The sequence below is a fragment of the Symphodus melops genome, assembly GCF_947650265.1.
Source record: "Symphodus melops genome assembly, chromosome: 22".
NCBI classification, from domain to species: Eukaryota; Metazoa; Chordata; class Actinopteri; order Labriformes; family Labridae; genus Symphodus; species Symphodus melops.
Genome location: NC_136712.1, coordinates 19,187,868 through 19,212,597, shown reverse-complemented (window position 1 = coordinate 19,212,597; position 24,730 = coordinate 19,187,868). Strand labels below are relative to the sequence as shown.

Sequence of the window (24,730 nt, the reverse complement as noted above, 5' to 3'; positions counted from 1 at the left end):
CCTGGCGTCCACATCACCCCCCCCCCCCCATCCTTCAAAACCTCCTCCGGCTCCCTGTCCCCATCCGGTGCAAAATCCTGCTCCTCACTCACAAAGTCCCTGACTTTGAGTGACCTGCAACGCCTCCCGAGGAGGAGGAGTTTGGACAGTTTGTGTCCGGGGTGGGAGGAGTCTGCAGGGATCTCCCCTGGACCGGTATAAGTCCTGGAAGGAGGGCAGGTCGGGGCAGGGGATTTTGTTCTGCAGTCTGCACCACACACAGAACAGAGCAGCACACCTGGAGGGGGCGGAGCCTGCTCCACAGCTGCCCCTCCCTCTACAACTCAGTCCCCAACATGTTCAAGACCGCACCGACCCTCGCACCTTCCAATCAGGACTCAGGACTCAGGACTCAGGACTCAGGACTCAGGACTCAGGACTCACCTTTCTAACAAGCTGTGAACGTGTGATTGTTCCTGTTTAACCGTTTATCTATGTAAAGTCTCCGAGGGCGTAACACACAGAGGGGTAACAGAGCAGGTAGGTGGCAGCCCCCTCGCGTGGAGACTCACCTGCAGTCTGGCCAGCTGCGTGATCCGTGCCACGATCTTGTTGTAGGGGTCAACAATCTTGGTCCTGATTCTGTAGAAACAGGAGGGAGGGTTCAGTAAGTCAGACATCACACACGCCGACTCTCCAGGAAAACATCGTCACCTGTCAACAGCCGCCTGCAGAGCGCTGATCCTCGTCTGCATCATCTGGAGAACCCCTGAAACAACAAGCACATTTCTCCTCTGATTTGAAGGGGACACACAGATAATTCATCTGAGGAACACCAGCTCCCCCTAGTGGTGAAAAACCCAAACTGTAACAGTGGAGGTAGAGCTTAAAATAAAAAATGGTTTGAAGGAGCTCGCCATGTGCATCCACACGATGAAAGATCCACGTGCATGTCCATTCTGGGAGCTCCTGAGCTCTCTTAGGCTCCTTGGGACTGTTGATGAGGATGGCCTGCCCAGACCCCCCCCCCCCCCACGAGGATGGCCTGCCCAAACAAACCCCCCCCCCACCCACGAGGATGGCCTTTTGAAGGGATGACATCGTCCCTTCAAAATATAACTCAGTCTTCTCTGACAGTAAAGCTGCTCCATTGTCCCTTCAAAATAAAGCTCTTTCTCCTCCTAAAGTGAAGCTGCTCTTTGTCCCTTCAAAATAAAACGCAGTCTCCTCCTAAAGTGAAGCTGCTCCTTTGTCCCTTCTGGGCCTCCGTACATGTGTGACTGTGTCTGCAGAGACTCTTCTGATTTGTTTTGGTTGACTCGGGACGTTTGTGGGCGGAGCTGGTGTGTTTCCTCCAGCCAATGAGAGTGCAGCAGGTGAGTTTATGAGTGGATACAGCTCAGTGATTGGAGGAGATTCAAAGCGGTGAATATGACGGACGTGGACGTAGAAAATCTAATGAGAGTGAGGAGAAACTGCTTCTAAAACCAGGCTGAACCTTGTGTTGTCTTTTACCCGTGGACGAGGAGCTGCTCTACTTCCTGCACACGACATCCTGCAGGGGGCGGGGCTTCTGGAGGAGGAGGCCACGATTGACTGTTGATTTTACAAACATTTCTACTGACTCTATGTGTTCATCGTTTCCACATGTCCATATCAAAAAAACAAAAAAAACATCCGCTTGTCACCCTGCTAAGGAACCAAACTGTTCCTTCCAGGTGGAACACCTGACGCGTAACAAAGGTTCCTACCTTCTCGAGGCGACTTTAAACAAACATTATAAACCACCAGCAGCTCATTTTGAGACTCTTACCTTCAAGAGACTCGATCCCGGTGGCCTGTGACAGCAAGTCTTCATGTCGGGCAACAACCTGAAACAAGTACAAACACGTGGTCACCACGGCGTTCGCTGCTTTCACAAGTATAAACATATTTTCCATCCTTAGTCGGTACAGTGTGCTATATGTCTCTCCGTCTGTCCTCTTGTGTATTAAACTGTGTTAGAGAGTCGAAGGCGTGTACCTGGCTGTGCAGCTCCTTGTCCAGCTGACTGATGCCCTGAGCCAGCTTAGCCAGCTGCTCGGCGATGACGGCGTGGTGGATGGCCTGGGCCGTGTACGTCTTCACGTCGAAGTCCTCGGCAAGGAAGTCGGTGTAGCACTCTGCACACACACACACAAACACGCACACACGCACACACACAAGTCCTTAAACTGTTCATCAGGTTCTCGCTTTAAAAGGCTCAATCTGAAACATCAGGCGACTCAAAAAAGATCTGTATAGTACGGTGGCCCTAAAGGTCAGCTGCACAAATATCAAATGATTGTAAAAAACATTTTGATAAATGCAAAAAGAAAAATGCAGAAACATGAAAGGGGAGATATTTACTACTTGTTTTTGATTTGTTTGCACCAAGCGAAAAACTTCCAGTGTTAAAAAATGAAGCCAACACTGAAGTTACAAACCATGCAGTTCCTCGAGTGACCACTAGAGGCTGTATGAGTCACATACAAACGTCTCAGGCTAACTTTGAGTCAAGCTAACGACAGGCTGAGAGCTGAGGCGGGTTTTAAGCCTCCTGACAAACCGTTACACGGCGCCCACCTGTCAATCAGCTCAGCTACACGCCTTATTGTGAATAACTCTGATCCTTCATCCAATCAAAACTGCTGAGTCATGAAAACATTCCCCCCCGTACAGTGTGTGTGGATGGAGACATGAGCTAATCACACCTATTTGGTTTTTTGAAGCAGGCTGTAAACATGTTCATGTCTGCTGTAAAAACAGGCTGTTTGAATGGGTGTGTATGTGACTTCCTGTGCTGCTGCAGCCAGCCTCTAGTGGACACTCCAGGAACTGCAGCCAGCCTCTAGTGGACACTCCAGGTACTGCAGGATGTTACACTTTAGCTTCATGTTTAAACACAGGAGGTTTCTGTTTGTCAGGAGGTTTAAAACCCGCCACCGCAGCCCGTTTCTCTGAGGTTGCAGCTCACTCCGCTGTCTGTCTGATTATTACAACTCTATAAACAGCTGGATGAATTATCAGAACAACGCATTTCCATTGGCTCCTTCAATAACACACGTCATAATAAATATCAGCGCGCGAGGGAGAGACTTTTACATATCTGGTGATGTTTCCATGAGAGTCGGTGAACAAACACGAGCTCGCTTTAACATGAGAAACCATCATTAATGTGTTTTTACCATCTTTCAGAAGTGATTTCGTGGAAGCTTCACTGCCGTCCTCCATGTTGGTACTTCCGCAGTGTGACGTGTGCGACGTGTGACGTGTGACGTCGCACTTACCCCTATACCCCTTAAAGGGCCACACACTGAATTTCTCACATGGTCTCTTCGATGAAATATACAAAATCAAATTACGGAAACCAGGAGATAAACTGAAATGTTTAATTTCTCTGCAGTTATAAAGTGAAAATAAATATTTCAAATAAATAATGACTGCGGTTTTAATTAGTAATAAAAAAGATAGATCGATCTATCTATCGATATATATTTAGAAATATACACATTCTTCTTGGGTAAGAGGTTTGGAGGGAGGGGATGACATGTGTGAAAGGAGTCCCAGGTCAGACTTGAACCCAGGCCGCCCACTTGGAGGACTATGGCCTTTGTACACCTAACCACCAGGCCATCAGCACCCCATACTGTTTACTTCAAAACGTTTCTCACTCAAAATAATTGTTCTTTATATAAAATAGAGTTTAGCCTGTCCTGTGCAATTTACTGCATATTTTTGCATTAATCTATGTTTTATCGATAATGTTGTTATAAAGGCACAAGATCCTCAAGGAGGCAGGAAATCGACTAATCTGTGCTTTTGATTCAATGTGTTTAAAAAAGACCAGTAAGCCTCATTTTAAGTTTCATTTTTTATTCAATTCAAAAGTCATATAAAGAAAGTAACTGGTCATGACTTATTGTCTTTGTTTGATTCATCACATGAAAAAGGAAGAAGACGGGATAAGGTCAACTTTCAAAATAAAACCAACAGATGAAAACTGAATCAGAAACATCACAAAAAGAGTCGACAGATTCGATAAATGTCAAACATGAAGACTAAACGCCGACATTACAGGCGACAGTTATTTTTTTTAAAACACGTTTATGAACTGAATATATTTGTGAGCATGAAGTTAAATATTTAACCAGAGCAGGAAAAAAAAACTGCAAAAATAAAAGCACATTTTAATGCAAATATTAAATCAACAATATGCAAACGTTCATCATTATTAAAGCTATGTACCGTAAATTCCGGACTATAAGCCGCTACTTTTTTCTCACACTTCGAGCACTGCGGCTTCTACTCCGGTGCGGCTTATTTATGGATTTTTTATGGGGGACAATGAGCTTCTGCCGCAAAAACATTTGACTTCGTCACGTCGGATCTTAATATCAGTCATTTTGCGCTTCATGCACGCACCCTCATGATGGAAAACACACGGAGAAATACATATGATGCAGCTTTCAAGTTAAAGGCGATCGACCTGGCTGTCAAAGAAGCTAACAGAGCTGCTGCACGTTAAGATGACACTGACAGCGACAACAGAGACTGAGGAAGTGAGTAATGAAGTCATTCTGAGGCAGTGAATGGATGGACTTTTTCTTGTGAAATATATTACGGTCATCTTTTTCATCAGCCGTGTTACAGACACCGTCGGCTAGGCTTCGTATTGTAACGGTTCATGTTGTAAAGTCAGTAGTTGATAATGTGTTCATAATTCCGATTATGTGGAGAGTCAGTGAATGCACCAGCGAGAACGTGTTGAGTGGCTGTATGAGAGAACGCTGGGGGAGAGAGTTGGATTGTTACGGCAAGTTATGTGTTGCTCTCTGCTGTAAACGGCGTGGTCACGGCCGACAGTGATCGCGTTATTAAAAGTTATTATTTGAACGCTCTCGTCGTCCTTTAACGTCCGTACGGACGCTACAGTATTTGCGGATGTTACCGGTAGCCTACGTCTGTGTAAATAGCTCTTGTTATAGCGTGGACACCTGCGGCTTATAATCAAGTGCGGCTTATATATGTACAAATACATTTATTTACTTATTTTTAGCCGGTGCGGCTTATATCCAGGTGCGCTCAATAGTACGGAATTTACGGTAGTAATTTTATTTTTGTCAATATGTATGAAGTGTTTCAGCTTGGAACTTTTATTTTAAGCTGCTAGGTTGCATGGCGAGCTCTCCGATCTGACGGGGACAAACTGAAACCACAGATCCAATGCAAGTATCATCGCGTTTAAAGCAGTAAAACATGTATGTAGTTCTTCTCTGGTGAAAGAGAGAAGAAGAGCAAAAAAATAAAAAAATTAATACAAACTCAGCGAGTACAAGAGAGCGCAGTACCATGGCAACCATCTGCAGCGCCGTCTTGGTCCATGTACCTTTAAATAATAATATAAGAGTCATGGAGGGGTCTGTTTCACCACCATGAAAAACTCCTCACAGGAGCGTTACCATCATATTATCACATGCTCAGTGTTTCATTAAATTCTCTGCTAAATAATTTGGCTTTTAACTTTTCTAAGGTGCTATAACTCAGGGGTTTTCCTAGGAGCCTTTCCTACTTCCTACTGCACACACTTCTCCTTAATGACATTTGTATAAAGGATCCGCTAATTCAAGTTGATGTGTACAAATCTCATTTTGAAGAATCTCTGAGCAGACAGGTTTTTAGTACCGTCTCAAAACCTGGTTTTGTGTCACCCCTTGTGGCTTGCAATGCGTGGTGACATCTGTGTTAGTCCTGAGAACATGGAGAGGATTAAATGAGGCTTCGTGTGGTCAGAGGAAGAAGAATCAGCGGTGCAGCATTGACGCCATCACAAACACTACAGGGGCTGAAGTACGGGTACAGCTTCTCAGTGAAGCTGCAGCCGGTGAAGGAGTAGATGAGAGCTGCAGCATCCACGTCGTAAAAAGAGACCACGCCCCCTTCATAATCCACAAACACGCCCACCTTCTGAGGCTTCGATTTCAGGGAGAGCAGCACGCCGGGACCAGCGAGAGCTTTGTACTCTTTTCCCTTCCTCAACCACACGGTCCAGAAGCCGTTCTTAGGAGACAGTCGGACTTTTCCCTTCCTGATGATCGATTCAGCAGCCACGCCGACATCCCAGTCACTCTTCTCCTTCACCTGGACTTCGTAGTAAGATCGTCCCGAGGAGAAGCTCTGCTTTCCCAAAACGCCGTTACAAGTAGTGAATCTGAGCGGGTTGTCGGGGAGAGTCTGCTGTGTCTCTGCAGCTTGAACTCGTTTCTGATCCTCAGACAGGATGAGATAAGGACTTGCGGTGTCAGGATCCAGAGTGATGTCCACTGCATACTGCTGGACTCTCTTCAAATCCACATCACCGCACATCTTCCTCATCTTCTCACTGAGCGCGCCCGCCAGCTGAGCCACAGCTCCCCTCACAGTCCCCTCATACGATGAGTGAACTCTGACCTCGGTCCAGTCTTTGGTGGTTGGAGCAGGACTCAGTGATGGGAGGTTCTGGAGGAACTGGAGGTGGTCTTCAGTGCTTAAGAGCTGCTGCACTTCAGCGTTTCTCTCCATCAGCTCAGAGATTTCATCTTCCAGCTCTTTGATGAAGCCTTCAGCCTTTTCCTCTGTTGTTTTCTGCTCAGCTTTAATTAAGTCAAGAAGCTGAGCCAGGCCTTCCTCGACAGACCGGATCAGATCGGTGAAGACCTCCATGCAGGCCGCTGTCTCTCGGTCAGTATCTGCCCTGCTGAGCTCCACCGACTCTCTGATCTTCTGGATTTTCAGGCGTCTCTTTTGGATCTTCTGCTGAATTTCAGCGCCTGACTTCACCAGCGTGTTTCTCTTTACCTTGTACTCTTCCATCATGGGAACAAAGACATGCTGCCTGTGCTCTGACTCAGTGCAGAACTGACACACACACCTCTGATCCGTCCTGCAGAACATCTCCAGAGGTCTGCCGTGACTCTTACAGGTTCTGTCCTCCAGGTTCTCCATGGGATCGACCAGCTCGTGTCTCTTCAGGCCTGGGACTCTGTGATGAGGCTCCAGGTGAGTCTCACAGTAGGAGGTCAGACACATCAGGCAGGACTTCACAGCCTTCACTTTGGTGTCCATGCAGACGTCACACAGAACTTCTCCAGAGTTGGTGTTTCTCTTCAGAGAGATTCTGCTGCTTTTCTTTACAGCCGACTGTCTGAACTGAGCAGCCATCTCTGATATGAACGTGTTGACGTGAAGCTCCGGTCTCTTGTTGAAAACCTTTGAACACAACGGACACTGACACGGGACATTTACATCCCAGTGATGAGAGATGCAGCTCTTGCAGAAGTTGTGTCCACACGGTATGGAGACTGGATCAGTGAACACATCCAGACAGATGGAGCACAGAAACTGCTCTTCAGAGAGGAGGCAGCTGGCGGCAGACATTTCTAGAAAAACAGAGAGAGAAACCAATTAATGACGTAAAATTTCTAAAAATATAAGATTCAAAATTAATCAAACTTTTTAATTGTTCTGATCTACAAACTAATCCTCATTTTAAGCTTTGGGTACACTGACAAACTGTAAGACGTTTTTAAAGTATTGTTTCCACATGGTACATCAAGTTTTGGTTGGATAGTTTCTGAGTTCATTTGATTTAAACAGATTAAATCTGATGAATCACTCGCCCTCTCTCACTCTCATTATGCTTCAGGATATCTCTGGTCTGAAAACGTCTGAGTGATTATTAGTGAGGCTACAGTCCACCTCCGAAAACAAGCAGCATCATAGTTTTATTAAATATAACCCAACATCTCCTCAAACACTCAAAATGTGTGCAGGAGGAGCATCACTCGGCGCATGCGCAAGGCACAGAAAAGTCCAAATCAAAATTCTGGAAAAAAACTCACAACAGCAAAAAAATGTATATGATTGTCCTCGTGAACTTAAAAGCAAAAAAAAAAAACAGACATTAAAGTCTCATTCCTCTTTAAGGCTCATAAAAAACAAATCCTGACACATTTATTAAACTATTTTATTTATTGGCGCCACCTGACAAAAGAAATGATTCCACATTGAATAAATGACTCTATGACGTTGATGTGTTTAAAGGCACATCCTGCACCTTACTCACCTCAGTGTCTTTTAGTGATCTTCTCTCAAAGTCAAGACGAAGAAACTCTGATTCCTGCAGAGAAAATCCTCTTCTGAAAAGATAAGTTTCGGTTTCATTTCTGCTTTATTTGGCGGTTAAACGTTTCTTTCTTCTACCGTAAAACTTCAAATAAAAGCCCATCCTGATTGAAGTTGTTATGGAAAATTTTACTCCATGTGTACTATATGTGTTGTACGAAGGTCTCACAGAATCTGTCATATGAAATGTATCTGAAATGTCTTAGAATACGACATGCACAGCATATTGGGTGTTTTGTTTCCCATCATTTTGTTCCCTTTATTCTGTTTCACTCTGTACATGTGGGAAGAGTCACCCAGGCTCTTTCTCACTGGACTCCATCTCCTTCTCAGCCTTGGGAGATGATAGTCATGTAGTGTCTTCTCTCACACTAGGGGATAGATGGTGCCCTGCCAGGTGGGCAGTGTCTCCATGTGATGTGATGGGGGAGTGATCTGTGTAAAGTGTTCATGTTTGCCTTTTCTCGGGGCCTCTTTCTCTCCTCACCGTGTGAGAGAGGGGTCTTCCAACGCTTATCTTGCCTTCGAATAAATGTTCATTGAGACCAGATCGATCTTGGGGTTCCTTTTTAAATAGATCTTCTCACTCTTTATTTTCACTCTTTGGTAATGGGAAAAAGTCTTAGTCTGTGGTTTGCAGGCCTGTTGCTGCTCATTGTTACAATGTTAGCATTTATTGTTAAAATAGTTTGCAAATCAAAAATAAGTAACAAGACAGGGATATTATCATGAATTAAATATGAGCTAGTATTTTAAGTTTTACAGTAAACTTTAATGATTTAAAGTAAAGTAAAAACTATTAGACGTTCCAGTTAACTAAAAGGCAAAGGCACAAGGAGAATTAGCAAATAATAATAATTCAATTGAAAGACTCATTTGAGATACATTTAAATTATTGACATGGGTTTTTTGTCTTTTAATACAAGTGTTAGGGACCAAGCAGTGCACGACACAGGAGTAACTTCAAAGACAGTGTGTGTTCACAGAGTAGACGCAACGGCGTGACTGATTTGCGCACACACACACACACACACACACACACACACACACACACACACACACACACACACACACACACACACACACACACACACACACACACACACACACACACACACACACACACACACACACACACACACACACACACACACACACACACACACACACACACACACACACACACACACACACACACACAAGCAGAGCCACAGCTGTGCTCACTGAATGTGATTTTATTAAACAACCAATCAACAGAAATGTACACACCCACATTACTCATCGCATTCCAGTTTAATCAGCTCAATCATCTTAAAGTCAAAATATAAAATCAATAAAAAATAAATGCATCAAACTTCATCAACTTACACTTGGTTGCAGGCTTTGTCAACAAATCTGCTCCCATCTCATTAGTGGGACAATACACCAATGTAACTGTGCCATTATTTACAGAAGACCTAATAAAATGGTACTTGATGTCCGCATGTTTGCATCTTTGTCTGCTCACGGGATTTTTTGCTAAAGCTATTGTACCTTGGTTATCTTCATGTACCTTAGGTGGTGAGTACTGACATTTATCAAGATTTTCCAACAGCTGTTTAAGATAGAGACACTCCTGTATGGTTGTAGCTAGGGCTATGTACTCTGCCTCACAGGTGGACGGTGCGACAGTGGGCTGTTTCTTTGTCTTCCATGAAATCAAAGCACCACATTCAGTTAGACTTACACAATAGCCAGTTGTACTTCGTCTGTCATTACTAGCCGCCCAGTCTGCATCACTGTATGCTCTGATTCCCAGTGCCTCATCACTTTTTCTGTAACACAGCTCTTTGTCAATTGTACCTTTAAGATACCTCCGTACATGTTTAACTGTGGCCCGTTGCTCAACAGTTGGCTCTGTAAAATATTGTGACAGTTTGCTCACCACAAAACCTATATCAGGTCTAGTACAGATTGTCAGATATATGAGGCTTCCCACTGCCTCTCTATATAGTTTAACATCAATCAACTTCTTAGCATCATTTGTATAGTCAAGTCTTTGTTCACAAGGAGTTAATCTAGGTTTGCAATCCTGCATGCTAAACCTTTGAAATACTTTCGACACATATCTTGCTTGGGACATTCTCACACAGTTGTCACTGGTTGAAATCAACACCTAGGAAATGTCTTAGTTTGCCCAAGTCCATCATTTTGAATCTTTCCGTAAGCATGTTCTTCACATGTCTGAGAACATTCTCATCACTTGCCGCAATCAATAAATCATCAACCCATATTACAATGATAACTTTTTCAATGGGTGTTTCCCATGAATAAACACAGTGGTCAGCTTGATTCTGCTCAAAATTGTTTTTGGTCAAGTACTCATGTAGTACTTTGTTCCAGTTTCTGCCAGATTGTTTTAACCCATACAATGATCTTTCCAATTTACAAAACAATTTTTCATTTATGACAGATTTTATTTCGTAGCCCTCTGGCTGTTCAATGTAATTTTCATGATCTATTGGTGCAGAAACGTGTGTTTGACACAGAGATTATTTTCTGCAATCATCCAAAATCCAATGCAAAAATCCCATAGGCGTCATTACTATACCAGTCTATAAGGCGTGTAGCTGAGCTGATTGACAGGTGGGCGCCGTGTAACGGTTTGTCAGGAGGCTTAAAACCCGCCTCAGCTCTCAGCCTGTCGTTAGCTTGACTCAGAGTTAGCCTGAGACAGCATTTCCAGCACGGAGACCGCCATCCATGGGACTCCAGCGCCCCCTGCAGGGACACACGGGGGACTCCAGCGCCCCCTGCAGGAACACACAGGGACTCCAGCACCCCCTGCAGGAACACACAGGGGACTCCAGCGCCCCCTGCAGGGACACACGGGGGACTCCAGCGCCCCCTGCAGGGACACACGGGGGATGTAACTCAGGCTTCAAACGTTCATATTTACAGTCTGTGGTGTAAACTAAAAAAAAAGACGTGATCTTCTTCTTCTTTGGTGGATTTTTAAAGGTTGTTGGCATCCATAATGTTGCATCACCACCTACCTCTGCTTACAAATAAATCTACAATCAACTGGCTGCTATTAACTTAAAGAAAGACAAAATAAAACACTAATAATATTCATTCCCCAGCCCTCATCCCATCTCATCAGTCTAGACTCTGAGGGTCCCTCTCTCTCTCTCTCCCTCTCTCTCTCTCTCTCTCTCTCTCTGTCAGCAGCCCCGGCACCTCTTCTACAGTTAAACCACTAATATGCAAAAAGACAACAATATCAAAACACTTCGACTTTCTCTCAGCTTCAGCTTAATCACCGTTGCCAGGAAGGCAAAGAACATGATTTCCCGAGCACCTTCTCTTTGGGCAGTCTGCTCCCCAGGCCTCATTTATACAATATAGAAAAAAAACGTACCTGCAACCCAAGAGAAGAGAAGGCACAACCTAACAGGTCACATGACCGTCACAATCACGTAGCCCTAAACACCATCTGTAAAATCTATGGACAGGTGTGTTAATGACACTTTCTGCCAAATCATCAAAACAAAGCTCATCTTACACTGGGGTCATGTAATGATGTTTTTACTGTGATTGTCTCACATTAGTGAAGGTCAGCTTGTAATTGTCAGTATTACCGAGACATAAGTATGGGTAGAGCTTCTCTGTGAAGTTGCAGCCAGTGAAGGAGTAGATGAGAGCTGATCTATATACGTCATAGAAGGAGACCACGCCCTCCTCGTAATCCACAAACACGCCCACCTTCTCAGGCTGCGACTTCAGAGAGAGTTTACCATCAGTACGGTAATCATCATCCTCCCTTATCAGGATCCAAGGGCCTGTCTCTCGATATGCATTGATTCTTCCATTCATGTTAACTGATGCTCGGGCCACTCCTAATGACCAGTGAGTTTTCCATTGAACCTGAACCTCAAAATAAAACTTCCCTGCAGAAAAATTCTCCTTTCCTAAAACAGAACCACAACAAAACCTCTTGTTTTGGTGACCTAAAACAGAACCAAACAAAAAGCTCTTGTTTTGGTGACCCTGATCTTCATAATGTACTTGTTTATTGGAATAACGCAGGATAAGATGTGCATGTGCAGTATCAGGATCCAGACTGACGTCCACTGCACACTGCTGGACCTTCTTCAGCTCAGCTTCAACCTGCTTCTTCACCTCTTCACTGAGTCTCTGCTCCAGCTGAGCCACAGCTCCCCTCACAGTCCCCTCATACGATGAGTGAACTCTGACCTTGGTCCAGTCTTTGGTGGTTGGAGCAGGACTCAGTGATGGGAGGTTTTGGAGGAACTGGAGGTGGTCTTCAAAGCTTGAGAAATGCTGCACTTCAGTGTTTCTCTCCATCAGCTCAGAGATTTCATCTTCCAGCTCTTTGATGAAGCCTTCAGCCTTTTCCTCTGTTGTTTTCTGCTTCTCCTCAAGTAGGTCCAGGAGCTGAGCCAGGCCTTCCTCGACAGACCGGATCAGAGCGGTGAAGACCTGCACGCTGTCTGATTTCTCCCGGTCAGTATCTGCCCTGCTGAGCTCCACTGAATCCTTCATCTCCTGAATCTTCAGGCGTCTCTCCTCGATCATTTTCTGAATGTCAGCCTCCGTCTCCGTCAGCTCGGCCTTCTTCTTTTCATATTGCTCCATCAAGGGAACAATACAGTGAAGCTTGTGATTTGATTCAGTGCAGCTGAGACACACACACGTCTGATCCGTCCTGCAGAACATCTCCAGAGGTCTGCCGTGACTCTCACACATTCTGTCCTGCAGGTTCTCCACGGGATCGACCAGCTCGTGTTTCGTCAGACCAATCATCATCTGATGAAACTCCAGGTGAGTCTCACAGTAGGAGGCCAGACACATCAGGCAGGACTTCACAGCCTTCAGTTTGGTACCAGTGCAGACGACACACAGAACTTCTCCAGAGGAAGAACTTGTTTGGACTGAGCCTCTTCTGGCTCTCTTTGCAGCAGAGTGTCTGAACTGAGCAGCCATCTCTGATATGGACGCGTCGACTTGAAGCTCAGGACGTTTTTCAAACACATCTTTACACACAGGACACTCACACTGGTCATGTACATCCCAGTGATGAGAGATGCAGCTCCTGCAGAAGTTGTGTCCACACGGTATGGAGACTGGATCAGTGAACACATCCAGACAGATGGAGCACTGAACCTGCTCCTCGGAGAGGAGGCAGCTGGCTGCAGACATTTCTAGAAAAACAGAGAAAGAAACCAATCAATAACGTAAAACAAGGAAACCTAACAAATTCAAATACAGTGAGGAACATAACTTCAATTTGGCAAGTTCTCCCATTTAGAAATCATGGAGGAGTCTGTAATCTACATCGTCGGTTCATTTCCACTAAGAGAGACAGAATTTAAAAAAAGAAAAATAAAGAAATTCAGGAAATCACATTTTATGATTGTTAAATAATTTATCTGTTTTTTATTGCTGCACAAGTATTTGAACAACCTGCCAATCAGCAAGAATTCTGGCTGTCAAAGAAATGTTACTGTGCATTTAAAAGGTCCACCTCTACTGCTCAGGTATCACCTGGGCGACATCATGCTTTGGGGGGCGACTGTATTAAGGAGAGGATGAATGGGGCCATGTACAACAACAACCTCCTTCCCTCAGTCAGAGCGGTGAAGTCTTGGCTGGGTCTTCCAACATGACAGGGACCTGAAGCACTCAGTCAGGATAACCAAGGAGTGGCACCATGAGAACCATATCAAGGTTCTGGAGGGTCCTAAAGTCTCCAGAACCTAAATCCAATAGAAAATCTTTGGAGGGAGCTGAAACTCTGTGCTGCTCAGCGACAGCCCTGAAACCTGACAGATCTGTGTGGAGCAGTGGACCAAGATCCCTGTTACAGTGCAAACCTGGTCCAGAACTCCAGGAGACGTTTGAGCTCTGTAACTGTACTAAATATTAACACTGGCGTTCTTATGTGTTCAAATACTTATGTGCAGCAATAAAACACAAATAAATTATTTAAAAATCATACAATGTTATTTCCTGATTTTTTGGGGAAATTCTGTCGCTCATGGTGGAACAGCACCTACAATGTAAATTTCAGACCCCTCCATAATTTCTAAGTGGGAGGACTTGCCAGATCGCAGGGTCGAATTGAAACCAGATATTTATTTACAGTAATAAAAAATATACATAACAATTCTCTGTCTCTTTATTTTGACATTTCACAAATACAAAAAATATGTTATTATTTATTGATCTAAAACATAAAAAGGTTTACTCTGATTTAATGTTTAACAGTAAAGAAAATAAAAATGTGTTGTAAATATCTGGTTTCAACTGTACAGTATCCCATCACTATAAAGCCTCTGATGATGATACCTGACATATTATTAAAACAAACTTTAAGAAGAGGAGAAGGAGCTTACATTAAAAAAAGGAGAGGACAAATTAAACTCTGATATATATATATATACCTGTACATATATAACAGAACCAACACAACACAGAATCTGTTCAAAACAAATTGAAGGTGAAACTGTGTTTGCTGCCATCAAGCGGCCATGAGATGTCACTGCAGTATCTATTTTAGACATGACTTTTATCATTCCATGAACAGATGAAGGACTCAGTTTGATCTGACGTCTGACTGACGTCACACATTTCTCTACGTCTGTGGTCAAAGACTGATTCATGTTGAAGTCTGCTTGATTTAAAAAGCTCTCAGTATTTAAAGTTGGTTTTTTTAATCTGACAAAAGGTGTCTGACACACCTGACAGAGGCTACGTCATCACGCTGCTACTGACGTTCACACGGTTCATCTCACAGGTATTTCACCGGTCTCAATAATAATTCCTTCCCTCAATGTCCGGAGCAGAGACAGAGTGAGGGAGGATTCAGGTCACGTTAAAGAAACAAACATTTTAAAGATTCAACTCGTAAATGTTCGAGTTGGAGAGAAGCCTGTGTGAACATGAAGACAGGAGGAGCTTTAAACATGTCTGTGTGAACATAAAGACAGGAGGAGCTTTAAACATGTCTGTGTGAACATGAAGACAGGAGGAGCTTTAAACATGTCTGTGTGAACATGAAGACAGGAGGAGCTTTAAACATGTCTGTGTGAACATGAAGACAGGAGGAGCTTTAAACATGTCTGTGTGAACATGAAGACAGGAGGAGCTTTAAACATGTCTGTGTGAACATGAAGACAGGAGGAGCTTTAAACATGTCTGTGTGAACATGGAGACAGGAGGAGCTTTAAACATGTCTGTGTGAACATGAAGACAGGAGGAGCTTTAAACATGTCTGTGTGAACATGGAGACAGGAGGAGCTTTAAACATGTCTGTGTGAACATGAAGACAGGAGGAGCTTTAAACATGTCTGTGTGAACATGAAGACAGGAGGAGCTTTAAACATGTCTGTGTGAACATGAAGACAGGAGGAGCTTTAAACATGTCTGTGTGAACATGAAGACAGGAGGAGCTTTAAACATGTCTGTGTGAACATGAAGACAGGAGGAGCTTTAAACATGTCTGTGTGAACATGAAGACAGGAGGAGCTTTAAACATGTCTGTGTGAACATGGAGACAGGAGGAGCTTTAAACATGTCTGTGTGAACATGAAGACAGGAGGAGCTTTAAACATGTCTGTGTGAACATGAAGACAGGAGGAGCTTTAAACATGTCTGTGTGAACATGAAGACAGGAGGAGCTTTAAACATGTCTGTGTGAACATGAAGACAGGAGGAGCTTTAAACATGTCTGTGTGAACATGAAGACAGGAGGAGCTTTAAACATGTTTCCTCTGCAGACAACTTCCTCCATGTCCCAACAGCAAAGTGTATTTTCATATCTGCATGAGTAAAGCCCAACACAGCCGTCTCATAGTGTCCTCTGTCTGTCTCTGTGCAGAGACAGTTTGTGTCTCTTCATCATTTTACAGATCTACAAGTTGAAGTTAAAGACTTGAAGTGTTTTTTACAGACTTGAGGAAGTCACCTGTCCTTGTTCCTTTACTGAAGGAGGATGATCCAGGAACAGGCTGCTGCTCTTCTCATATAGACTCAAATAAAGACATCCATGTATGATTTGATTCTCGGTTTGTTTTTTCACTTGACCCTGATCCTCCTTCCTGACAGAAACACTTTTCACTCTTCTGCTTGTAAAGAAGAAAATCAACTTGTGAAATGATTCAGGCCTTCTTCACGTCTTCTCTCAAACTCTTTCAGCTCTGATTGAAAACACTCTGTTCTGTCTCTCTCTTATTATAAAAGGCTATTCTTACTTATTGTGCTCACCTGTGCGGATGCGAGGTCGTGACGTCACACAGGTAAAGGAGTTGATGAAAATAATAATTCTTCTCTGTTTCAGATGCAAACAGACGTTGTTCTTCTTCTTCAGATGTGAATTTCTGTCAGTTTCATTTCCTCGACAACATCACTCCACCTCTCTCTGCGCATGCGTCACTTCATTTAAGTTGCGTTTACCAAGAAAAGGCGTTACCCGCACGTGACGAAGGTGCACGGAGGAGGTGCACAATCAGCAGGCTGAGGACGAAGACAGCAGTTTGGGACACACACACACACACACCTACTGTATACGGTACATGATAGGCTGACAGGCTCTATGACGTCAGCCTACATTCATTCATTACTTTTATCGGTTCCATAGTTTTCTTTCAGCTGCTCTTTCTCCTCTGTTCAGCGTGCAGCAGACAGGTGAGAGTCAGTAACCATGGTAACTGTGTGTCTGTCAATCAACGATGTCCCGCCCCTCCACGCATACAATTCTTTCAGTAAAACTTACTTTGACCACGTGTCTGTGACAGACTCAGTCATTCTGTGTCGATTATATAAAACAACTGAAGAACAGAAGTCTGTCACTTTATAAAGATGAACATGATGAACACTGAATTAGATTTAGATTTTAAAGGCACAACGTGGAAAATAAATCACTCAACATTGTGCATAAATGGATCAGAATGTAGAGAAAGACATTTCTGGTTCTAGAAATGTTCTCGTGGGAGAGACCTCCAGAGATGAGAGAGGAGGGCAACAGAAGAATAACAAGAGTGATTTTTAAATGTCTGTGAGCTCGTATTCAACACAGAAACAAATAACTTATACTGTCAGGATTACCAGGTCTACACAAAACACAATTAAAAAAAAAAAAAAAAACCTTTGGCTGGTGGAAAATCTGGTTGGCTGTTAACTTTAAAAATCTACTAGCCATGTTGGCTGGTGTTAAAAAAAAGGATCATTTAAAGCCCTGCCTATAATGATCAGCTTTCAGATATAACACACACACACACACACACACACACACACACACACACAGGCAAAATCCATGAAGTTATAACTTTATTTATTTACCGCACCAACACAAGAGACACCGCATAAAAAACATCAACAAAGACAAATCCAAAAATCAGACAGCGTTAACGTGGAAACACGTCTGATTGGTTTACAGAAGGACAAGTATGGAGCATGTGAAGTGATGTCACACAGCACAGCTTTTACAGCCTGAACATTAACAGTGAGTGTAAAATGTAATAACATGATTTACTGTGTTTGGATCACAGGAGTGATGATCAGAGGGGCGAGGTTGTTCCCTGAGTCATTATTACAGGGACCAAAGATGGGGTAGAGTTTCTCTGTGAAGTTGCAGCCAGTGAAGGAGTAGATGTGAGCTGGTCCATCTACGTCATAGAAGGAGACCACGCCCTCCTCGTAATCCACAAACACGCCCACCTTCTCAGGCTGCGACTTCAGAGAGAGCAGAAGGCCGACAGCTTTGTAATCACTTCCTTTCCTCAACATCAGAATCCATGGGCCAGTCTCTCTGCTTGGTGAGATCGTCTCCTTCCTGTTTATTGATCCTCGGGCCACTCCTAACTCCCATTTAGGTTTATTTTTAACCTCAACTTCAAAATAAAACTTTCCTGCAGAAAAACTCTGCTTTCCAACAACACAAGCTGTCTTGGAAAATCTCTCTGGGTTGTCTGGGAGCTCCTTTCTGTTACCATAATATACTTGTTTCCCATTATTAGACAGAACGAGATTTGAATGTGCAGTATCAGGATCCAGAGTGACGTCCACTGCACACTGCTTGACCTTCTCCAGCTCAGCTTCAAGCTGCTTCTTCACCTCTTCACTGAGTCTCTGCTCCAGCTGAGCCACAGCTCCCCTCACAGTCCCCTCATACGATGAGTGAACTCTGACCTCGGTCCAGTCTTTGGTGGTTGGAGCAGGACTCAGTGATGGGAGGTTTTGGAGGAACTGGAGGTGGTCTTCAGTGCTTAAGAGCTGCTGCACTTCAGCGTTTCTCTCCATCAGCTCAGAGATTTCATCTTCCAGCTCTTTGATGAAGCCTTCAGCCTTTTCCTCTGTTGTTTTCTGCTTCTCCTCAAGTAGGTCCAGGAGCTGAGCCAGGCCTTCCTCGACAGACCGGATCAGAGCGGTGAAGACCTGCACGCTGTCTGATTTCTCCCGGTCAGTATCTGCCCTGCGGAGCTCCACTGAATCCTTCATCTCCTGAATCTTCAGGCGTCTCTCCTCGATCATTGTCTGAATGTCAGCCTCCGTCTCCGTCAGCTCGGCCTTCTTCTTTTCATATTGCTCCATCAAGGGAACAATACAGTGAAGCTTGTGATTTGATTCAGTGCAGCTGAGACACACACACGTCTGATCCGTCCTGCAGAACATCTCCAGAGGTCTGCCGTGACTCTCACACATTCTGTCCTGCAGGTTCTCCACGGGATCGACCAGCTCGTGTCTCTTCAGGCCTGGGACTCTGTGATGGGGCTCCAGGTGAGTCTCACAGTAGGAGGTCAAACACATCAGGCAGGACTTCACAGCCTTCAGTTTGGTGTCCATGCAGACGTCACACAGAACTTCTCCAGTGCAGGAGTTCCTCTTCAGAGAGATTCTGCTTTTCTTCTTTACAGCCGACTGTCTGAACTGAGCAGCCATCTCTGAAATGAACGTGTTGACGTGAAGCTCAGGTCTCTTGTTAAAATCCTTTGAACACAACGGACACCGACACGGGACATTTACGTCCCAGTGATTAGAGATGCAGCTCTTGCAGAAGTTGTGTCCACACGGTATGGAGACTGGATCAGTGAACACATCCAGACAGATGGAGCACAGAAACTGCTCCTCAGAAAACACACAGCTGGCTGCAGACATTTCTAGAAAAACAGAAGAAAAAAAAACAACCTTTAAATGGCAGAAGTCTGAGATGAGACTTCAATTATATCCCTTGTATTATTGTAGTAGAGATAATGAAAATAGTTCAGGCTGGGCGCTAGTTCTGTGTTAATCACTAGGTTCACATCCAAAGTGTCGGCCAGAACACCACTTAAGGCCACGGTTCCAGGGAGTATGATGAATGACAGGCAGAGAGAGATTTCACTGTTCAGCTTTGTTTACTTCCAACCAAGCAGCACATACAAATAGTGGTAACTGGTTGCTTCAGTTATGCATTTGAACGTGAATGGGTGTGTGTGTGGTCTCTATAAACAGAAAGAATAACAAAATACAGTATCAATAATACAGAATAACAAAGGACTTTACCTATATAAAGTAATATCAGTGAAATATAACACAGCAAGCGATTCAGTAATAATAAATCACATTTCTCTTTACACTAACTTAAACTATCAAACATAAACACAGAATGTACAGGCCTCTTTAACATTTCAGTCTATACAATACAAATCCTCTAACTACAAAAACCAGGATGCTTTTATTTTGAAACATGCAGACGAGCTGCTACATCCGGTTACCAAATTAGCGTAGTTGGAACGCAACATTAATAACAATACTCAATTGACATTAAACACTTTCGGCTCAGTCATAACCGTCTTAATACGACGTAATAAGGGTATAATGGACATGCCTCCAACATGACACATCTCACACTGACGCACAGAGTCAAGTGAGCAGAGGGACGTAAATTAGCCTGCATGCAATCAGCTATCATTAACGGGACCGATCATACCGCGAGCACGCAGGCTTCGACTTTCACTCAACCAACAACATCAACCAACAACATCAACATGAGTAACAATGTGATAACTATACAAGAGGTAAATACTCACACTTTCATTTACGCACACACAGCTTCTATAGAGTTAAAACGGCACAACCGAAGCTCTCTCGTCTGCCTGTTGATACTGCGGTGACACTAATTAGCATATTATGACTCATCACATGGGCAGGCTCACTTCTCGGGTCATCAGACATACCCCTAACTTTGGGCCTTTTCTACAGCCGCCCCCAAATGTAAACATTTGCTCATCAATAAAGGCAACAAAGTTCAATGGTTAAGTTGAATTTGCGGTAGTGGAATCATCCACCTCTTCTCCTGAAGGAAGTGCGGGAAGCACCACCAGTCTGGCTACTGGCCGGGTGTACACTCTCTCCTTTACTTTTACGTCAGCAGACCTGATGCGCCCGTCAGGGCTGGGATGAGTCTTGACAACCCTTCCGATTGGCCATAGAGCTCTGGGAAACTGTGGATCAGCAATCATCACCACGCAGTCCGGTGCAATGTCAGCTGGAGTAGCCTGCCACTTCTGGCGAGCTTGAAGACTTGGTAGATAGAGGCGGATAAAACGGGCCCAGAAGTGGTCTGCCAAGACTTGCGAATGCTTCCACCGGCGGCGGCTAAGGAGCTCGTTCTCAGGGTAGACTACCTGAGGTAGAGAACCATCTGGCCGCCCCATCAGAAGAACATTCGGAGTTACTGGATCCGGGTCTCTGGCATCTGAAGAGACATAACCCAAGGGCTTACTGTTGAGGATCCCTTCTACCTCAGTAAGCACAGTGATGAGCACCTCCTCGGAGACAGGCTGAGCACCCACTGTGGCATAGAGGGCACTCTTCACTGTACGTATCTCCCTCTCCCACACGCCTCCAAAGTGGGGAGCCGCCGGGGGGTTAAAGCGGAAGGCGATCTTTTGTGGTGCAAGGAGCTCTTGTAGTTCAGGAGAGATTCCCATGAAGGTCTCATGGAGTTCTCGCTCACCTCCCTTAAAGTTTGTCCCCTGGTCCGAGAACAGTTCTGCTGGCGTTCCTCTGCGGGCAATGAATCGACGGAGGGCCATCAGGAAAGCGTCCGTATCTATGCTCGTAAGAAGGTCCAGGTGAACTGCCCGGGTAGTGAGGCACTTGAAGATGATCCCCCATCTCTTCTCCCGACGCCTGCCCACCTTGACCTCGAATGGGCCGAAGCAGTCCATCCCTGTGGAATAGAAAACTGGCTTGAATAAGCGCAGACGAGCTGCTGGCAAGTCCGACATCTTTGGTACAGCGGGTTTGGCCCTCCATCGTTGGCAGTCAGCACAGCTATACTGGTGGCGCCGAACAGCCTCACGCCCTTGCAGGATCCAGAACGATCGTCGGAGCTCAGCGAACACCCGCTCTGGGCCTGGATGGCTGAGGCGGCGATCAAAGTCCTGAATCAAGAGCTTAGTTACTTGATGACCTGGATCTAGAATGACTGGGTGAAGAGCCGCCAGTTCGAGGTCTTCTGCTCGACGGAGTCGTCCACCAACACGGATGAGCCCGTCCTTCTCATCCAGTTCAGGAGACAGAGTGAGAAGTCGACTACTTCTAGGGACTGGCTTACCAGCTTTCAATAGGCTGTGCTCCTGCTGGAAACTATCCATTTGAGCCCTCTGGAGAATCAACTGCTCTGCTCGACGGTAGTCTTCAGCAGTGAGGTTATCATTAGAGTTGGCCGCCCCATGCAACCCCTGTACTGTCACATCTACCAGCTCTCTCCAAGAGCTGTGATGACTTGGGTCTGGAGTGGGCTGACTCGATACATCAACAGTGACCCCGCAGAAGATAGACTTACGCAACTCTGAGGTATCCTCAGCTTGGGGCACGGCGAGATCCTCTGGCCATGAGTCTTGCGATAGCAGGAGAAAGGAGGGTCCCTGGCTCCATCTGTTGGGCTCGACAAGCTCCTTCAGCGTTTTCCCACGTGTCAAGTCATCGGCGGGGTTCCTCGCTGAGTCAACGTATCTCCAGGCGTGCCTGTCAGTTAGCTCCTGTATCTCGGCCACGCGAGTGCCGACGAAGACTTTAAATCGGCAGGACTCAGACTTCAGCCATGTCAGCACCGTTGTGGAGTCAGACCAGAGGATTGTCTGATTGATGTTGATTGTGAGCTCCTTTTCCAGCACCCGTGAGAGCTGGGCACCAGTGAGTGCAGCACAGAGCTCCAATCGGGGTATGGAGTGAAGTCGCTTTGGAGAGACTCGAGAGCGGGCCATCAGGAATGACATATACGTTCCACCCTGTCTGTCAGTAGTCCGGAGGTATGCTACAGAACCATAGGCTTCTTCCGAGGCGTCGCAGAATATGTGTACCTCCCTGTGAAGACCTGAGATGTCCACCTCCTTTGGCAAGTATGGCCGGGGCAAGGTGACCTGAGACAGGATCTGCAGTTCTTCCTCCCAGGCCTCCCACTGCTGTAGAAGCTCCTGAGGTAGTAATGGATCATCCCATCCTCGGTGCTTGTCCCAAAGGTGCCTGACGAGTATCTTTGCCCTGGTAGTGTAGGGTAATATGAATCCTAGGGGGTCATATTGACTCGCCAACACTTTGTAGATGTTGCGCATCGTGGGTACACCATACTCTACACGACGATGCTTGTAGCCTAGGATATCAGCGTTAAAGAGCCAGCTTAGCCCTAGAGTGGATTCTGGGGCCTCTGTCTTGTTCTGAGTCATCCATAGGTCAACACTAGCAGAGCGGCTCTCTACTGGCAGGTGGCTTATCACATCTGGTCTATTGCTGGCCCACTGTCGCAGTTCAAACCCTCCAGAGGCTAGAAGGGCTCGTAGTTTGTCGACAAGGCACCTCGCCTCGGTGATGGTTGGAACACTCTGGAGACAATTGTCCACATAAAAACACTTCTCCACTGAGAATCTCACCTCGTCATCTGGCTGGCTGTTATCAGTGACATGGCGCTGTAAGGCAAATGTGGCACAACAGGGGCTACACGTCGTTCCAAACGGTAGCACCTGCCACTCGTACACTGCAGGAGGCTCTGCTAGACGGACATCTCTCCAAACGAATCTGAGCAGGGCACGATCTTCTGGGAGGAGACGAACCTGGTGGAACATGCCTCTGATGTCTCCACTGATTGCCACAGAATGCTCTCGAAAGCGTAGCAGGACTCCCAGAAGCGATGCTCCTAAGGTTGGCCCAGGCAACAGGTAGTCATTCAGGTTCTGCCCTCGATACTGATAGGAACAGTTGAACACCAGCCTATTCTTTCCATTATGGCTCACCATATGGTGTGGGATATACCATGTCTCTTGGCCTTCCTCCACTGGTGCCTCAGGGCCACACTTGATGACAGAGCCTGCCTTGATCAGTTTCTCCATCTCAACTCGGAAGGATTCAGCTTTGGCAGGGTCTTTAGCCAATCGCCTTTCTACACTTCGTAGACTGGGGATGACGGCCTCTTTAGTGGCCTGAAGGAGCGGCATGTCCTTTTGACGGAGCAGTGGGGTGGCATAACGTAATATGCCATCAACTTCTACCCTGGTGGTTTTGGCCTCAAGGATACTTATGGCCTCTTGGTCCTGCCTTGAACGTGTGACTATCTTCTCACTTCTGAATGGAACAGTATCAACCTGCCATAGTCTCTCTACGTGCTTCATCAGCTCACTAACCTGAGGTGCTACTGTGGTGAATAGGCACTGCTGTGGTCGGTTGAGGTGGCAGACTACACTAGCTGGGCCCTGAAGTGTCCAGCCCAGCCTAGTGTGAATGGCGGCAGGCCCTCCTGGAGGTCCCAACCTGACGGGTTCGATAGGTGTGACGAGATGGGGGTGGTCACTCCCTATGAGAAGCAAGGGCTCCACTCTCGTGAGGTCACGGATAGGAAGGCCAATAAGGTGCTTGTACTTCTGCTGAAGTTGCTTAAAGGGGTAGGTATGGTCGGCTAGCCCGATGCGAGCAGAAGTGAATGCACCTGAAATCTTGAACCTTGTCTTTGGCTTTGCAGGAGAAGAGACTGTGAATGACACTGATTCACCACTGAGGGTCTGTACATCCTGTCTAATTGTACGTAGAGGTAGGTCCTCTGGGGTCCCCTGCACACCTAACTTCTCCGCCGCATCTGGCAACAGCATAGTCCTCTCTGAACCATCGTCCAATATGGCAAAGGTGTTGAGTGTTCGGTCACCATGGTGAATGCGGACACGGACTACTTTCAGAAGAACTCGGCTGCCTTCCCTTGGTCTGTCTAGGTAGAGTACCTCAGTTGTAGCCCTTGTTCCGTGGTTCTCCACCGTGGGTGTTGTCGCTGACTTAGGTGGTCTCACATTGACCTCATGCAGCACCTGGAGATGCTTCCCCTGGCAGAGACTACATGGCCTTTTCAAGTTGCACTGGGCCGCCTGGTGTGGCCGTGCACAGCGCCAACACCTTCTATTATTCTTTATCCATTCTGTTAGCTGCTCTTTAGTTAGCTTAGATACTGCTATACATTGACTGAGGTAGTGCTCCTCATTGTTGCAGAATGGACAGTATGGCCTGCTTTTGTTTCCTTTAAAGTAGCTACCTGACACCGGGA

At 45.6% G+C, this 24,730-nt stretch overlaps 3 protein-coding genes and 1 long non-coding RNA gene across 5 annotated transcripts in view; 1 reads left to right on the top strand and 3 right to left on the bottom strand.

Moving 5' to 3' along the window:
* Positions 1-3,265, bottom strand: part of cog5 (component of oligomeric golgi complex 5) — a 39,543-nt gene extending 36,278 nt beyond the window's left edge. Inside the window, exons 1-5 of the mRNA XM_079335366.1 lie at positions 3,186-3,265; positions 2,002-2,141; positions 1,793-1,850; positions 694-748; positions 552-621 (exon numbers count right to left, since the gene is read on the bottom strand). Of these exons, the coding sequence (XP_079191492.1) occupies positions 552-621; positions 694-748; positions 1,793-1,850; positions 2,002-2,141; positions 3,186-3,231 (369 nt within the window). The 5' untranslated portion in view covers positions 3,232-3,265. The remainder of the gene's footprint in view (positions 1-551; positions 622-693; positions 749-1,792; positions 1,851-2,001; positions 2,142-3,185) is intronic.
* The window catches only part of LOC306818058, a 92,903-nt gene that overhangs the window by 17,111 nt on the left and 51,062 nt on the right, over positions 1-24,730 (top strand). The gene's annotated exons all lie outside the window — the stretch shown is intronic.
* Positions 5,109-19,340, bottom strand: LOC306818111 (uncharacterized protein). Its single transcript, XM_079335484.1, has 3 exons — positions 17,696-19,340; positions 17,269-17,273; positions 5,109-7,415 (listed from the first exon to the last, which is right to left on the bottom strand). Exons 1-3 carry the CDS (start codon positions 19,315-19,317, stop codon positions 5,767-5,769), a joined length of 3,276 nt encoding a protein of 1,091 aa, XP_079191610.1. The 5' UTR covers positions 19,318-19,340; the 3' UTR covers positions 5,109-5,766.
* LOC306818033 (E3 ubiquitin-protein ligase TRIM39-like) lies at positions 11,653-16,628 on the bottom strand. Of its 2 annotated transcripts, XM_079335391.1 has the most exons (3): positions 16,429-16,627; positions 12,189-13,364; positions 11,653-12,149 (listed from the first exon to the last, which is right to left on the bottom strand). In XM_079335391.1, the coding sequence occupies exons 2-3, from the start codon at positions 13,360-13,362 to the stop codon at positions 11,728-11,730; spliced, it is 1,596 nt and encodes a 531-aa protein (XP_079191517.1). In that variant the 5' UTR covers positions 13,363-13,364; positions 16,429-16,627; the 3' UTR covers positions 11,653-11,727. The 2 variants fall into 2 exon arrangements, with proteins under 2 accessions (XP_079191517.1, XP_079191516.1); XM_079335390.1 differs by having other exon boundaries at positions 11,653-13,364; positions 16,429-16,628.